We start from the raw sequence: 14,962 nt of genomic DNA on the forward strand, positions 1-14,962 counted from the left end.
TTTCAACGTGCACCTGAGGCTGTGTAGTGAAAACTCATTTGTGGATTTTGGTGATCAATCGAAGTCTTCCAATGAGAGTTCAATTGGGGCTTCCCACAACTGCACTTTCCTGCACTTGTATGATCTTTGCGTGTCTTCATACCATACTGAAAAATATCCCATTTCACATGTGCAATATTACTAAGTGGCCACTCACAGTGTATTCCCAAAATGTGATCAGTGGCCATTCTTCTTGTCCCTACACATGTTTCAGTCTCCTGTGCATTCTCTGAATGTAAATGTGCGTTGACATGGTTTGAAGGTGTGTATTGTGGAAGAAAAACAGAGTTGGATGAAATGAGGAGTCAAAATAATGTATGTGCAAGTGAATCCTGATGAAAAGAGAAAAGAGCACAAATGTTGTACTATTTTTAGTACAATCCTTACAATCCGTGCATTGGCCTATTATGTTTAGAAAGGGGTCCATTTTGAAATACATATATGCTTGCTTAAAAGATTGAGTTTCGTTTTGGCACACAAAGCAAGATGTAGCCACACGCTGGCTAACACTGCAGCATCCGCTTTCGTTTATGTAACTCTGCACCTAATTTCCAGCTTAGTGTGAGCTGACCTTACTTCAAACAGAATGCTGATCAGAGTTAGTACGTTTAATTGGGATATGAGCACACAGCGGCACTATTATCTTTTGGAGGTGCAAGGAGTATTCCGGGAGACCCTTGACTGTTCTCGTATACAGAAAGCATTGTGTTAAAGGTGTGAAAGCCTCCTAAATGAACTCATAAAGTCTTTTGCTGTGCTTATTTGTTGCAATGTATTCAAAATCTGCATACGGATGACGCACTAGTGGTGTGTGCACAGGATTTTCTGTGGTGTTATTGTTCGTTCCTCTGTCAGCCCTGCAGCTGGTGCTACTACATTTGTATCAAACTAACCTCCCCTAATTAGGAGTCCCGAGTCTGACTTCTTTGGTCAACGGTGGTCTGATGGCAGCCAGGGGGGTGAGGGCCTTTCACAGTGTTTGTGCTACTCTAAACTTTAGATTAGCAGATCACACACCCAAATTCAGAATCAGAACCAAGTAAACGCGCTTCTCTGCCTTGAGGAAGCACAGGGGTGTGAAACACTTTCAGCTACAAGTGGAACTGACAGTGGGTGCATTTTGTTTCACCCTCAGATTCTAAGAGATTGTTCTTGGTTTTAAGGGCTAGACGGGTCACCATCTGCCAAAACAAGGCAGCATGTGTTAAATCCATCCCTTTTGGATCTCTGTTTAACTGTCATGGGTTCCCCCCTGCCCACTGCCAAGGCCTTTTTTGGTGATTTCGGTATTTCCCCATTCAACGCCTTCTAAAGTTTTCTCTTTCAATAATCTTTGGAGAAACCCACCATATCTTCTCAATACTACACGCTTCAGTCGGTGAGGTACTATCGAGCATGGGAATAGAACAGCCAGTAGTCTACATATCCACTAGCTCTTTCTTGAGCCTCTGATGCTTCTTGTTCTAAGGTTATCAGTCTGAACATCTCGTTTCACAGGACTGCACTACTCTGGGGCTCCTGCAATGGGCATCTGGACAGAGGCTTGTCTCTGTAGAGTATCCAAGTCTTCTCCTTCCATGCAGCCCGCTCATCTTTCACGACCCTCATTATGATCCACGCTGGATGCACGGGATGTACCACTGCTCCCAAATATGACTTTATCACACATCTCAACTCGGGCCACAACTGTCAAACTGCTCTGCGCCTGGTGAACATATCCAGTCATATCCACTGAACCGGGTTAAGTATGGAACCTCTAATGAAACGAGATACTATTCTAGAACACTGGCTAGAATGCACTATATTCTTTTCAAACACTTGTGTCTGAGCGCGAAATAAATCAAATATCGTATCATATCATATCGTAAATGAAGCACTGTCCTATTCATAGCCAACCTTCAGCTGTAGCCTATTTCTGTTCCTTAAGGTGTAGCACACCAGGTGCAGGACCAGCCACGATGCATACATTGCATTAACTTAAGAAACAGTTTCATGACTTAAGAGAGCGAATGTCCTTGTAGTTAGTTGTAGCTATTTGGAACTATTATGACCCTTTGGGTTTTAAGTATGGAACTGTATAATTAATTTTTCCCAGGCTTGCCTTAGAAGCTGCCTCCCCCTTTTGTTACCAGTGATTTGCAGAGCTCAAAGAACCCCAATCATCAGGATTACTGCTGTGTGTGTCCAGACACTGAATACAAGTAGGGTGATATCTGCGCTCCAATCAAATGTAAATCCACTAGCCTATATGGGGTATGGAATGAAATAAGACATCGAAGCCCAAACTTCAGAATTAAAAAATGTGTAACTCTAAGTTGACACCCACATTTTATAATAACAAAACTTCAAAAGTGAACGGTGTAGTTTGATTTAAGGATGTGGGCGTTCTGTAAATTGTTCAGCAACAACACATTTTTACGAAATGATTGGGCCACATGACCAATGTGGCATGCATCACAGAATGTATTTTGTTGTTGTTGATGAGTAACACATGCTCGTTTATATTTTGGAAGAATCCCTTTAAGTTTGTAGCTTTCTTTTCTGTGAGTAAAATTGGATTTTCCCCAAATACAGGCTGCACCCCCCATGGCTTCAGACCTGAGCATGGAACTGTTGCAATGGTCCTGCATGTTCAGGAAGAGACAGCATCATTACTTCATGTCAACATGAATCTGATGTGTCAGCCTTTCAGGCTGGTGGGTTTGAATAACGTGTAATGGTGTTGCTTAGATTCAGACAAGTAAGTAGCACATTGAAAAAGTCATCTTGCCATGTCTTGATGAAATTCCTGACTAGTGTTTGCTCCTATTTCCTTGGGCCATGCCTACTTGCGCTTGAGCTTGGGAGTAAAGTTGCTCAAAGATTGTTCGCAGGGGGAGGCTATGAGCATTTTTCCTGTATACCGGCAGCTTAGAAAGGTGATAGTAGTAGGTTTCTTGGACAAGAAACAGTTCGTATTATTAATACCATTGATCTGACATTTCTTGTTGAGTTTTTTGCTACGAGGATCAGATTGTTCACCAGAAAGATGTGTGCTTTGTTTTTGCAAAACTTGGTAGGCAGGTGCTTTTATTGAATATGGCATGCATACTGGAGTTTTGGGGGGTTTTGCGTGTGCAGAATGTTTTGTTTTTTGGAGTTTAGCTTACAGTGTTTGCTGGTCCATGTCTTGGATGACCACAGAAGGTTAGTCGAAGTAGTTCAAACCAGAGACTTCATGAGTTTGTTTTGTGGTCTAGAGGTTCTTAGTAGCTTGCAGTGTTTGGTGGTCGATGTCTTGGATGCACAGACAGGGTCAGTGGAAGTAAATCAGACAAGAGACTTCATGAGCTTGTGTTTCAGTCTGAAAGTTCTTAGCAGATTGCTGTGTTTGGTGGTCCATGTTCTGGATGGTCACACAGGGTCAGTGAAAGTCATTTAGACAAGAGGCTTCTTGAGCTTGTGTTGTGGTCTGGAAGTTCTTAGCAGCTTGCAGTTTTTGGTGGCCCATGTCTTGGATGGCCACAGAGGGTTAGTGGAAGTAATTCAGACAAGAGGCTTCATGAGCTTGTGTGCAGTGTTTGGTGGTTTTTGTCTTGGATGCCCAGACAGGGTTTGTGGAAATGTATTCAGACAAGAGGCTTCATGATCTTGTGGTGTGGTCTGGAAGTTCTAAGCAGTTTGCAGTGTTTGGTGGTCCATGTCTTGAATGGCCACACAGGGTTAGAGGAAGTAATTCAGACAAGATACCTCATGATCTTCAGTTGTGGCCTGGAGATTCTTAGAAGCTTGCTGTGTTAGGTGGTCCATGTCTTGGATGCCCACACAGGGTTAGTGGAAGGAATTTAGACAAGAGACTTCATGATCTTTTGTTGTGGCCTGAAGGGTCTCAGCAGCTTGGTGTGTTTGGTGGTCTGTGTCTTGGATGCCCACACATGGTTAGTGGAAGCAATTCAAACAAGAAACTTTGTGATTGTGTGCTGTGGTCTGGAAGTTCTGTTGTGGTCTGGAAGTTTTTAGCAGCTTGCAGTGTTTGGCAGTCCATGTCTTGGATGGCTACACAGAGTTAGTGGAAATAATACTGTCAAGAGACTTCATGAGCTTGTGTTGTGGTCTGGAAGTTCTTAGCAGCTTGCAGTGCCTTTGTTTTTTGAGTACTCCAAGTGAGCCCAAACATATTCAATGAGCTTTCAAAGGTAATGAGGCATGATATAAAGTAAGAGATGGACCCTGGGCATTCGCATTTAAAATGGTTTCTGATGTCCTGTGTACAAATAATATCACCTTTTTATGTAGCGCTTCAAAGCGGATTCCTTACACTTTTAAGTGCTTTAATAGACAGTGTTTATTTGCCCAAACTGCCAGTACTCAATTGATCTACCTTTGAAGTGCAAAATGCAGACTGACCTCTTGCGGTATGGCACACGTTTTAGAAAGGATTTGTATCCTTCTCTCATTGGGCTCCAGCTGTAAGTGTAATTTCTTGCAACTGGTGCAGAATCATGTTGGCATCCCTGGAAAGAGATCCACATAAAAGAATATCTGGGATGGCATTTCACTTGCTGGTTCTGTGGGGTAAGTGTTCCGGGGACTCAACTTTGCCTGAATTGTAGTCCGTAACGAGCATTTTGATTTTCTTACTTGCGCGAACCTCATCGCCTTTCTCGCCCTCGAGCACGCTCCAGGGCGGGGCAAACTTTCTGTTTCCCCCCTGTTCTCCTCCCACCTACAATGTGATTGGGTCTGTGGCCTGTTTTGTTTTCCTGAGGGTCTAGCCCTCGCTGTGTGCCGCTGCAGACCCTTCGTGCTTCAGTCTGTGGGGTAAATACTCTGGGGCTGTATTTTGCCTACATTTTATTCCTGTTTCCACTGTGCCCGCCCCTCTTCTCCTCCCACCTGCAATGTGATTGGGCCTGTGGCCCCTCTTGGTCCTCCACTCAGGGCAGCCCCTCTGCCCATGCAGCCCCCTCGGCTAAGGGTCCCAAGGCAAAGGGTAGCTCCTGAAGCAGCAGCTCCAGAGTGTGTTTGCCTGTGTACACCGGTGGAGCCTGCAGCACAGCCGTCAATCAGCAGCGACTGGCAAGGTGAGCAAAGTGTGGGCAGGGGAAACAGCCATTACTGCTCCCTATTTAACAATCTCACCTCTCTCTCTTTGTCTTTTATAATATGTATTCAATGCTTTATCTATGTTGAATGTTAATGGTTTATACCGAAGAAACATTGATTGACTGACTCTCTTATTACTCCTACTAGAAAGAACCTTGAATTCTGCTGCACGTTACCCACAGTGGTATGCCCTCCATGTCTGACTTTAGGCCACTGTTTTAGGTAGCCATTTCTGGCATTTAGGCCTCTATCCAGGAATCCTGAATCTGTTTTTTTTTCATTGCTGTTGTTTTGTGAAACTTTAGACTTTTTTTCCCGCATCTAGGTGTTTTGCATTTTATGTTGTGTTTGATGTTTAGGCATTCCTACCTCTATACAGAATTCTAGACACCCTCCCCTCCTTCCAGCACCATGCTCCCAACTCTAGGTGCTCCACCACCTAAGGCTGGCAAGGGATGAAGCTCTTGCTTCTTCACCTAACTCGCCCTCTGCAGGACTCTCTTCATTGGTCTGGACTTCCTTCCTTTCTCGTGTACCAGATCAGTCAGCACCGGGCTTGCTGCTAGGCTGCTAGGCCACCTGGTGTCTTTGTCGTGCATTGTGCAGTTTATCCCTCCCTCTCCTTCCCCCTGTCCTTCTCTCTGTTCTCTCTCTACATGGTGCGTTCCATCTCCCCTCTCTTCTCTACCTACTACTCTATCACCTATCCTATCTCCCTTTCGAAGACTGGAAGGAAGAAGTTAAAGAAAGATCTCCTTGTCTCCAATACAGGCCTGCCGATTGCTGACACCTATTTCACGCTTCTTCCAGGCAGACTGTCACTGACATCCTCTTTGTTGTTCCCTTTCCAGACATTTGCATTCCCCATATGGTCTCAGTCCTCTCCCCTTTCTCCTCTTCGCCCATTAATGGTGGAACCCGATGGGAAGTGCTCCTGGCATATTTCCCTTCCTCGAAGGACATCATTATTGTCTACCAGAATGACACTATCATGGTCCAGGGCTCTCCGCCCAACCTCCTCCTTCTTGATAGGCGTCTTCTGTCTCTCATCAACTTCCTCCCTTCTCCTGCAACTCCTCCTTCTGCGACCCCACTGACCCTTTTTCCTCCACTGATGGGCGTACCACATTCCTGTACCCCTTCTAAGAAGGCCTTCAAAGATGGCAAGCAGCTCCGCTTAGACACCCTCAACTCCCGCTCTGCTGTGAAACACTCCTCTGACATCTGCCACCTCCTTGAAGACTTTGACCTTGATGTCCTCGCTCTCACCGAGATGTGGTTCACAGCCAGCTCTGTCACTACCTTTGACACACTCCTCACAGAGGGCTACAAGATCCTCTCTAAGCCTAGGCCTAACCGGTCTGGGGGCAGAGTGGCCCCGATTTTCCCTGAATGGGTCCCTGCTACTAACATAAGCACTCAGCTCTACTCTTCCTTAGAATGCCTTCTTTGAAAGCTTGGTGGTGTCTCTCCAATCCTCTCACTGACTCTTTCCACCATCTACAGGACCGCAGGTCCGGTCTCCCTCTTGTTCTCAGAATGGTTGACCTGACCTCTTCTCTCCTGGCCTCCACCTTCCAAGCTTGTCTTGTTGGAGACTTCAATATTCAGCTTGACTCCCCCTTGACTCCCCTAATGTGGTTTCTGGACTCTTCCGCAGCCTCTGTGGCTCTGTTTCCCTCACCATTCTTCCCTCTGGTCTGACACACTCAGCTGGACACACCTTGGATGTTCTCATCTCAGCAGACCTCCCCATTTCCAACCCTCTCACATCACCTCTCTCCTGGTCTGATCATGCTTTCCTGCCCTCTCACTTGGATCTCTTGCGTCCCCTGGCTAATCCCCTTCTCCATCATTCGACCGATGAAGTGAGTGTCAGTTGCTGCTTTTGATGCCACTTTCCTTTCATCTCCCACTCCGGCCACTGACACTCACACTGAGACAGCACTTGCTAAGCTTCACCTCTACATCTTCAACACTCTGGACATCCTTACTCCTGTCATGAAGATCCTCCTGATGCCTGCCTCCAAGTGCAACACCTGGTATGATTCCGACCTAACCTGTCTGAAAGTTCAGAGCTGCTGAGCGGAAGTGGCAGGCTTCGAGCACATCCTCTGACGACTGGCCTGCCACCTGCTCCAAAGACAATACAGACTCTCCATTCGCTCGAAGAAGAAGGCCTATATTCAAGCCCACATCTCTGGGGCCAATAACAAATCAGCTGAACTGTTCCAAATCTGCAAGGAACTTGCCAATCCTACTGCAATCTACACTTCTCCTCTGCCATCCCTGACACTCTGCACTGCACTGACCTCTCGCTTCATATCCAAAACTCAGGCCATCCTGTCCTCTCTCCTCTATACCCCTCCCTTCTACGTCACCCGCTCTCAGGCCTCCCTTGGTCCTCCTCTCCCCTTCCCTCCTACTCTCCTCTTTCTCACACATATCACCGGATGAGGTTTCTAGACAAGTCCTCTCTATGAAAATCTCCTCCAAATAGGTGGTCCCCTGCTCCTCCAGAACTATCAAGCACAACATTGCCTCCCTTGCTCTAGCCATGGCTGATTTCTGCAATCACTCCTTTGCCACTGACTACTTCCTGCCACTCCTCAAGCACTCCCTTGTACACACTCTCCTCAAAATGCCTTCTGCCAACCCCTCCTACCCATCTAACTACCGCCCTTTCTCCATTACCCCCTTAATGGGCAAACTCTTGGAGAAGATGGTCATCTCCCAGCTGATCCACCACACTGAATCTGTTGGCTGTCTCCACGACCACCAGTCTGGCTTCAGAGCAGCCAGATGCATGAAAGCTGCACTCCTGAACACCCGTGAAGGCTTGCTCTCAAATCTCGATTCCAATGCTCCTTCTGTTCTCATCCTTCTTGACCTATCCTATGCCTTTGATACAGTCAACCATGCCACCCTTATAAACCGACTCTGTAATACCCTTGGCATCACAGACCTGGCACTGGACCGGTTGGCCTCCTTCCTCTCTGACCGACCATCCCAGGTTCAATTGGGCCCTTTTCTTGCTTCCATCACCCCTCAATCTGCATCGCCCTCAGGGCTCTATCCTCTCGCCGAGGTTATTCAACTACTACCTTGTCCCCATAGCCCATTTGATCTCTGCCTTCTCTCCTCACTTCCAGTGTTATGTGGATGAGACACAGCTCTCCTTCAAGTTTCCCTTCACTGCCTCCTCTTCTTACTCTCTCATTCCCGACTGTCTGACTGCTATTCCGGCATGGTCTGCTGCTAATGATCTTTGCCTTAATGCCAGTAAGACTGAGATCCTTCTCATTGGTACTCCCGCTCCCTCCTTCCATCCATTCTACTCTCTGGCTGCCCTCCATGGGCCCCCTCAGCTCACCCTCTTGTGAGGCAAAAAACCTTCATGTCATCTTCGACTCCTATCTCTCCTTCTCTCCTCACATCACAGACTTTCCCAAGAAGTCCCACTTCCAGCGGCACCTCCTCAGAGGCAGTCTCCCTTTCCTCACCTTTCCCTGGAAACTCAATGTCTCCAGAGCTCTGGTCCACTCTAGCCTGGGCTACTGCAACAGCCTCTTCTTCAATCTGCCTAACCCCTCCCTTTGCCACCTTGCAACTAAACCATACTAAGACTGCAAGTTGTATCCTTTGTCTCACGCCTAGGGACTGCATCTCTCCGGCACTAACATCTCTCCACTGGCTCCCGGTTGCTGCGAGGATCAAGTTCAAGAGCCTCTGCATCATCCACAAGGCTTTCAGGGATCTGGGACCCCGCTACACCCAACTCGCTCTCCCTAAATACCTCCCTGCTAAAGCCCTTCCGTCATGCAGCCCCAATTATCTGCAGATCAGATGCTTTTCCAAGCAGAGTGGGGGGTAGATCTCTCTCTTCCACAGGGGCCACACCCTGGAATGTCATCTCTGCCCCCTCTCAGACTTGAGCAGGATCTCCTTAAGTTCTGGAAACATCTCAAGACCCTCCTTTTCTCTTCCTCCCCCCTCCCTGCTAATGTTTCCCCATCTGCCTCATTTTGACTGGCTGCCTGGTTCCTTCTGATTCTTGCAGGGCAACAGGCCCCCCTCAACCAGTCTGCCCCAGCACTTGGTCTTCTCCCCTGACCCCACCCTAACCTGACTTGCCCCTCGGCTCCCTCCCCCTGCAGTAGTCTGACTGGGCCCACCCCGCTATTGAGTCCACCCAGCCCGTCCTCGCACTTTTCCGTCCTCACACTTAGCATGTGGACCTTCTTCCCCTGCACTCTCTGCGCTCCCATGGCACTCATCCACTTGGCCTCCCCTTAGCACTTGCCTAGCCCATGGACCGTCTTCACCCTTACTCCCCCCTCAGCAACTGCACGCTCGTCACTCCTAACTGCACTTCCTTGCCTCCTTAGCACTAGGGCATTCCACTCTTACCTGCATTCCCCCTCCCCACTCCACTGCAATTCTTGTTACTGCACTTGCACGATCCGAATGACACAAGCCTTAGTAGGACCATTTTTGTTTTTCTTCATCCCTGTCCGTCCCCCCAACCCCCTTAGTCTTGTTGCGCGTTGAAACACCATTTGCTGTATAGGCACATTATACATTCCCAACAAATAAATAAATAAAAATGCTCCCGACCCAATCTGGCCCGCACAACCTTTATCTATGTAATGCAGAACACAGTGTAAAATGCACCCTTTCTGGCCCGCACAACCTTTATCTATGTAATGCAGGACACAGTATAAAATCCACCCTTTCTGGCCCGCACAACCTTTATCTATGTAATGCAGAACACAGTGTAAAATGCACCCTTTCTGGCCCGCACAACCTTTATCTATGTAATGCAGGACACAGTATAAAATCCACCCTTTCTGGCCCGCACAACCTTTATCTATGTAATGCAGAACACAGTGTAAAATGCACCCTTTCTGGCCCGCACAACCTTTATCTATGTAATGCAGGACACGGTTTAAAATCCAGCAGAAATGTCCAGTAGGGCCAGTGCTGCCATCCTCCAATGGGGCGGAAGGAGCGCCGCTCACATTGTTCTTTCATGAGAGGTGTTGGGTCAGAACTCAGATGTCACTTGAGGAGGCTGTTTTATTGCAGTGGAGGGGACACACTCTAGGGTAACTGGACTAACTTACGTAAATGGGTTGTGCGCCTTTTGCTAGTGATTAATTAAAGATAGTGCATAGAACGGAACCCTCACGCACTGCCTTCCGCAAAGCCATCAAAACATGGCTCTTCCCATTAACCCCTAACTAATACCGCTTGTCTCCATTACACCCTCGCAGGCCCTATAGGACACCTCAGCTTTGTGTATAGTAACATGCTGCAGTATTCTACACACCATGTAACACTCATGTAACCATATCACCACTCTTAGAATCTGCTCATAGCTATGCTTCCCCCCTGTAACTAAGCCTATCCCATGCAACAGAACATTGTAACGTGCCATTCTGTTTTATGCTATATTATATATAACCATGTGTTACCTCTGCATCCACTCATATAAATCAGCACGGACCTAAGTGTGACGTTCACCTGTAACTAAGCTTACTCCTGTAACAACATCGCAATGCCTTCGGGCTGTTTGTGCGCTTTATAAAGACAAATAAATGAAATACAGCAGTTTGGACTACCACAAGACCCAGGTCAGGAGCAGAGGTGGCGCATTCCTTGGAAGTGAGTAAGCCTATATTGTGTTCCTCTCTGGCATCCTAGAAACCAGTAAGAGAAGGGCATTTATATAGAGAGATGATGCCTAATTCAGCCTCATTACAACTTTCGTGCATCAATTGGATAGTCACTCTTTGCCAAATCCTGAGCCACCTGTATTTGGTAACGTCTCCTATTATGCAGCTAATCAGGGCTTCTAGCAATTTGACCTGCATGGTAATGTTAGACTACATGCTTCCTGAATTTGTGATGAGGCGACATCACTGCAGGTCCAATTCACGATAGCGAAGACTGAATCATGTTAGATACAATTATTATATTATTTTATCGGGCAACCTAGCTTGCGGGCAATTTAGCACATACAGGCCATAGAGCAAAACAGCGGAAGAGAGAATTTAACCAGTCAACAAGAAAACAATACAAGAATGTGGGTGTGCGCGAGATAGTCTAGGATACACCAAGGTGTTGGAAGAAATAGGTGTTCAGTTCTTTCCTAAAGTGAAGACGACTTGATTAACCTGGATTGTCACTGGTATGGGGTTCCAGGGGACCAGAGCATAGCAGAGAAGGAGGTTTTCCTATTTTCCACTTACAAGTCAGTCTTGGTTCCAGCCTGGAGATGGTGGTACAGTGAGATGAACGTGTGTTTTAGTTTGTCTGTCAGTTAAACCAGCCTACTGGCGGAGGCTTCCTGGTAGGTGAGGCACGTGGTTCTGAACCAGATCCTAGCCCGCTAGGGAGCCAGTATAATACGCGCAAGTTGGGAGCGGTGCGTTCACATTATTTACATTTATCTTAGAGGATCCCAAACGTAATTTCTAGGTCAAGGGTATGAAACCTTTGGCTATCCAGATGTTTTTCACTGCAGGTTCCATCATCCGTAGCCAGCACAGTCAATGGTGAGGGATCATGGGAGTCATAGCCCAAAACATCTGTAGAGTTGCAGGTTGCAGACCCCCGGTCTAGGTTCTCCAACCTCATTCTATAAAGTAGCCACAGATATCACTCTGAATGATACTTTTTATCTCCTGTTCTTCTTATGCAGAGAGGTCTGTTTTCCTCTGTGTTCAGCTGCACAGATGTCTCGAAGACGCTCTATTTGCCATGCGGTTCCTTGATATAAGGCAGGCTCACAGATCGCCAGCAGGACTTTGATCACATCATATAGTTTGAAAGATTTGTGCACTTCAAAACCTACAACTCAATGCAAGGGAATTAGAGCTGCAGAACATGTTGCTCTACTATTGAAAGAACGTGGGAGGCAAAGTACTACTTACCTCCTGTATAATCTTCTCTCTGACTGCAGTGTCCGCAGGATTGAGACTAGTGGATATGCCCAAGGATACAAACAGGCGTGCTTTACCTGTGGAAAATTAGAGGTCATTAGATAGTACAAAGCTGCCATCAGACAATCACGTCAGACACATCTGCTTTCCCAGAATCCCTTTGGATTTCTTCTAAACACAATCTAGGTTTGAAACCAATCATCACCATTGTGCTTTTCCAAATAACGGAATTCTTTTTATTAATTAATCTTTTCGTCTCAGGGGGCTGAATGGGAAGAACACTGGCACCCAGGGAAGGGTGCTTAGCTAATCAAGTGACTGTAAACGTAGGCGCAAACTGCCAGTGCCCAGCTGCATTTTCACAGACATCTGTGCCCTTTTACCAGATATCACAATTTATTTTTGCCTCAGCCCGACATGTCCCCTCCCTTGATCTTCTGTTCACATCCCTCCACATCCCCACGAAATCCTGCCCTCCTGTCACTCCCTCCATGCTTTACAGACTTATCTGCTAGCCCGGAGCCTCCCTTTCTGGCGGCCTTGCTTCCTTGACATCCGTGCTGGACCACGATCAAAATAGAAAAGAGACTTACACAATTTTCTATTTACTACGGCAGCGGCCATCTTTGTTTTTCTTTTATGGGAGAGTGAACTTATGCAATGTGCATGACACACTTCTCTGATTAAAAAAGTGTACACTATTCCCTTCTGCGCAAGGAGCCCCTGGTGCACATAGCTATCACTCCTTTTCTCAGGATGTACATAGGCACTGTCTGGGGAGCCGTGAACACCTCAGAACAATTGTAATAATCAGAGTGGTTGAGAAACAACACTTGGCGTGAGTGGCAGCATCATGATTCCCTAAAGGGACTATCATGGTGAACAAAACGAAAGGGATTTTTTTAAACCATATGGATCAAGGTAAGGGATTATGACACAAACAAGGGGGGTTCTGGGAGTTTCTCTACTACCGGCCTATGTCCCGGGTTAGAGTCTCAACCAGAGTCTTTAGCTCACCATCCATCCACAGAAAAGAAATTTCCACTACACATCAGTCTTTGTCCTGCACAAGGGCAGCCCAGCACCGAAATACCTGGCAATTCTCTTCTGAACAAGAGTACCAACAGCAACCCCAGACACGTGTTTCGGCCTGGTTGGTCATGACAGAACATGTGGACATTGTCTATGTTGGCTTCATGGAAGCATGCAGTAATCTTTCATGCAGAACATGTGAAATGAAATTGGACAGCCTGGGATGGAAAACCCCACATTCCTGATGGTTAGTTCTGTTTCATAAATTGTGAACCTGCTTATTATAGAAGTCCCGAATGGGCTCTGTTATTAGAGAAAGGGCCTCATTTTGAGTTGGGGCGGTGCAGGTTAAAAGTGGCCGTATTACAGTATACTGTAATGCTGCATTACCGCAACTATGAGTTGAGCAGAAAGTTTAAGGATGCACCAATCTGCCAACTTTCCACCCGATTTCAGCAGAATTACTGCTATGGTAAATCTGCCGAAATGCTCCATGGAGTCCTATGGAGTCCAATTAAATAGGGATTAACACTGCCACTTGTAATCCAGCGCTAATACTACCAGACCAAGTGACGGTAATTTCGTTTGGTGGTATCTCGGCAGATTTTACGCCAAGATAGCACCAAATTTAAAATAAGGCACAAATAAGTCTTTTGTGATGTATCCACGAAAGATCTGAGTTAGAAAATGTTAGTGAAAAAAATGAATTAATTTTGTTATTGAGGTTTCAAACTTCGTTATGGTACGACCAGCAAGAAGTCACAATGTTGATCGAGAGTGCATGAGAGTGCTGAGAATAGAGACCACGCAGCGAAGAATAAAGAGAACAAAGGGAGAGGGGGCATGCAGCAAAGAGAAGAGAAAGAACTGGGAGGGTAGGAATAACCTAGCAGAAGATGAGGAGCTTTGGGAAGAAAGAAAGCACGGAGGAGGAGGAGAGAAGAAAGAATGCACTGCACAGAGAGACAGCACTGAGGTGCAGGGATCAGGCCCTGAGGAAAAGGCAGAGAGTCCTTCAACGACATACATCTCTAAGCAGAACCTAGACAGCCATGAGATGAAACAGACCCCTGGGAAGGGGATATGGAACGCCAAGGAGAAGATGGTGGCCAAGACAACAAACATTGCAAGGGGGCAGCCCCCTCCCACCAACTCTATTCATGCTAAACCCTGCTGGGGCCCCCACAGGTCTGGCACACTGCACGCTAAGCTGTTTTAAGAAGTGATACTGATTGGCCTGTGCTGTTTATGTGCAGTATGCTTGCTGCTCATTGCAAGCACATTCATTGGTAGTACAAACACTAAAGTGTCTCAGAAGAGATGCTGCGCTACATATGTGTGCACTGGAGAGAGGACACACGCCAATGGAACCCCAGTACCCACATGAGCAGTATAGCACAGTAAACCAGGAGCCCTATGTTCATCATTACATGATGCTGGCCCCCCATGTATTTGCATTGGGGTAATACTGTGCCCAGTCTAGGGAAAGGGACTCCTTCACCCATACTGGCCAGGCCTGTCACAGGCTTCGGTTAGGGTTAGCTGAGCAATTCTTGATGACCCTAGGCGGAGAGCACAGCAACAGAGCACAGCAAAGGCGGTTACTCTCTTTTAAGCGCCCTATTTGCTCAGCAGAGCTAAACTCCTGCCCAGGTGTGGAGACACTCGATGCAGAATTGCCCTTCATAAAGACAATGATCTGCACTACACAAATGTTGAAAATAGTGTTAGCACTGGGGTGAGCTTTGCACAGGTGCAAACATTAATTGGAAGAATACTTGTTTTAACTATGTAATTGTTGCCCTTCTGCTAATACAGTGCAACATTACACTTGTACTGGTGCACAGTATTGTAAGAAG

General features: G+C 46.7%; 1 protein-coding gene across 1 annotated transcript in view; it reads right to left on the reverse strand.

The window, feature by feature from the left end:
* LOC138491155 (uncharacterized) overlaps window positions 1-14,962 on the reverse strand; it is a 181,109-nt gene that overhangs the window by 14,364 nt on the left and 151,783 nt on the right. The window contains exon 4 of the mRNA XM_069617513.1: window positions 12,063-12,148. Within this exon, the coding sequence (XP_069473614.1) occupies window positions 12,063-12,148 (86 nt within the window). The remainder of the gene's footprint in view (window positions 1-12,062; window positions 12,149-14,962) is intronic.

This window comes from Ambystoma mexicanum, chromosome 10 (assembly GCF_040938575.1).
Source record: "Ambystoma mexicanum isolate Mex_15411 chromosome 10, UKY_AmexF1_1, whole genome shotgun sequence".
NCBI lineage: Eukaryota > Metazoa > Chordata > Amphibia > Caudata > Ambystomatidae > Ambystoma > Ambystoma mexicanum.